This window comes from Nuphar pumila, chromosome 14, assembly GCF_984573655.1.
Source record: "Nuphar pumila chromosome 14, dmNupPumi1.hap1.1, whole genome shotgun sequence".
Classification (NCBI taxonomy): domain Eukaryota; kingdom Viridiplantae; phylum Streptophyta; class Magnoliopsida; order Nymphaeales; family Nymphaeaceae; genus Nuphar; species Nuphar pumila.
Window position 1 is genome coordinate 14,774,692 of NC_143262.1, and position 1,948 is coordinate 14,776,639.

At 36.0% G+C, this 1,948-nt stretch overlaps 1 protein-coding gene across 1 annotated transcript; it reads right to left on the reverse strand.

The window, feature by feature from the left end:
- Positions 1-445: 445 nt before the first annotated feature.
- Positions 446-1,731, reverse strand: LOC149816471 (uncharacterized). The gene is made up of 2 exons (XM_089988115.1): positions 1,478-1,731; positions 446-648 (listed from the first exon to the last, which is right to left on the reverse strand). Exons 1-2 carry the CDS (start codon positions 1,697-1,699, stop codon positions 562-564), a joined length of 309 nt encoding a protein of 102 aa, XP_089844241.1. The 5' UTR covers positions 1,700-1,731; the 3' UTR covers positions 446-561.
- Positions 1,732-1,948: the final 217 nt, after the last annotated feature.

Below are 1,948 nucleotides of genomic sequence, written 5' to 3' on the forward strand. Positions count from 1 at the left end.
TATATACACTACAACAAAGCAGTAGATTAGCGACGACCACATTCCGTCGCTAATCCGTCGCTAACCATGTTAGCGACGGATTAGCGACAACGCGGCGACAGTATGCTTACGTCGCGAATATTTCGACGCTAACTGGCGACGGAATAATTCCGTCGCCAAGTCCGTCGCTAATTGCGACGGAATAACGAGCGCTATATTCCGTCGCCAATCCGCCGGTACTAAACGGCGACCACGGCGTGGCGGCAGATTTAATTCCGTCGCTAAGCCGTCGCTAGATTAATATGAATAGCGACGGAATCATCCGTCGCTAATCCGTCGCAAAAACGAAAAAAAATCAAAAAAAAATTATTTAAAAAGTAATTACCGAGAACTGTACAATTTATATTTCCTGTACAATTTATATTTCCTGTAAATAAAAAACAAACCACACAAAAAAATTCATATAACAAGTATCTATAATAATTAATCGTTCCACCTTAAAACTAAGAAGTTTAATTATTTACAATTCAACAATTACAATTAGGAAAAATAAAAAAAATAGAACTTCTTCAACACAGTCCTCTAATCATCGCCAAGATTTTGTGCGTCTTCTTGTTCATTGTCTTTATCTGTCCCTTCAGCTCCACTACCCTGATTATCGCTAGCAGCCTACACAAGAAAAGAACAGTCAGTATTGATAAACAAAATATAATGAAATAAATTACACACTATATGTGATTCTATCATGTACTCATGTGTGATCTAAGGCAATAAAAAAACTCTATATGTGATTCTATCATGCTCATATGTGTGCTAAGGCAGTCAAAAAATTGAATATGTGATTATAGCATGTTCATATGTGTTCTAAGGCATAGAAAAAAACTCTATATGTGATTCTACCATGCTCAGATGTGCTTTAAGGCAGGCAAAAAACTATATATGTGATTCGATCATGCTCGTATGTGTGCTAAGGCAGTAAAAAAATTGAATATGTGAATATAGCATGCTCATATGTGCTCTAAGGCAGGCAAAGCCAAAAATTTTATATGTGATTCTATCATAAATGATATATAACATGTTCATATGTGTTCTAAGGCAGTTAAAAAACTCTATATGTTATTATAGCATGTTCATATGTGTGCTAAAGCAGTCAAAAAACAGAATATGTGATTATAATATGCTCATATGTGTTCTTAGGCAGTAAAAAACTGAATATGTGATTATAGCATGCTTATGTGTTCTAATGCAATCAAAAAAACTTTATATGTGATTCTATCATGCTCATATATGCTCTAAGACAGACAAAAAGTTAAATATATATATATATATATATGTGATTCTATCATGCTCATATGTGTGCTAAGGCAGTAAAAAAATTGAATATGTGATTATAACATGTTCATATGTGTTCTAAGGCATCTAGAAAAACTCTATATGTGATTCTACCATGCTCAGATGTGCTTTAAGACAGTCAAAAAAACTATATATGTGATTATACCTGAGAGGGACCTGGAATCGAAGATCCCCTATCCTGAACAGCGGCCTTGATCTCATTTCGGAGAAAGGGGGCGACGGTGTATTGGAAGTAGTTATTCAGTGATTCATTAATGATCTCGCGTACATCATCACCGGAAAGAATAGTCGGCTGCTTGGAGCTTATGTCGGCGCAAGAAGTTGGTGAGCCGTAACTGGAAGAACCAATAACTGGTGAAGTGTTCATATTACTCCCAAACCCGAACACGCGACCTTTTTTGGGTTCACCTGCTGCAGTCACCCATGCTGTAGGATCAAATGATGGATGCTGAGTAGCGTCTTCGCCATATCGCTCTACCATTTGTTGCTCATATGCCTCCTACAAAATAATGTTTAAAGTATTCATTAATAATTAATGATAACATTATGATGACTTGCATATATATTGCAATGATTATTAATAGAATTAATACATACCGTTGTCGTTCTCGCCTTC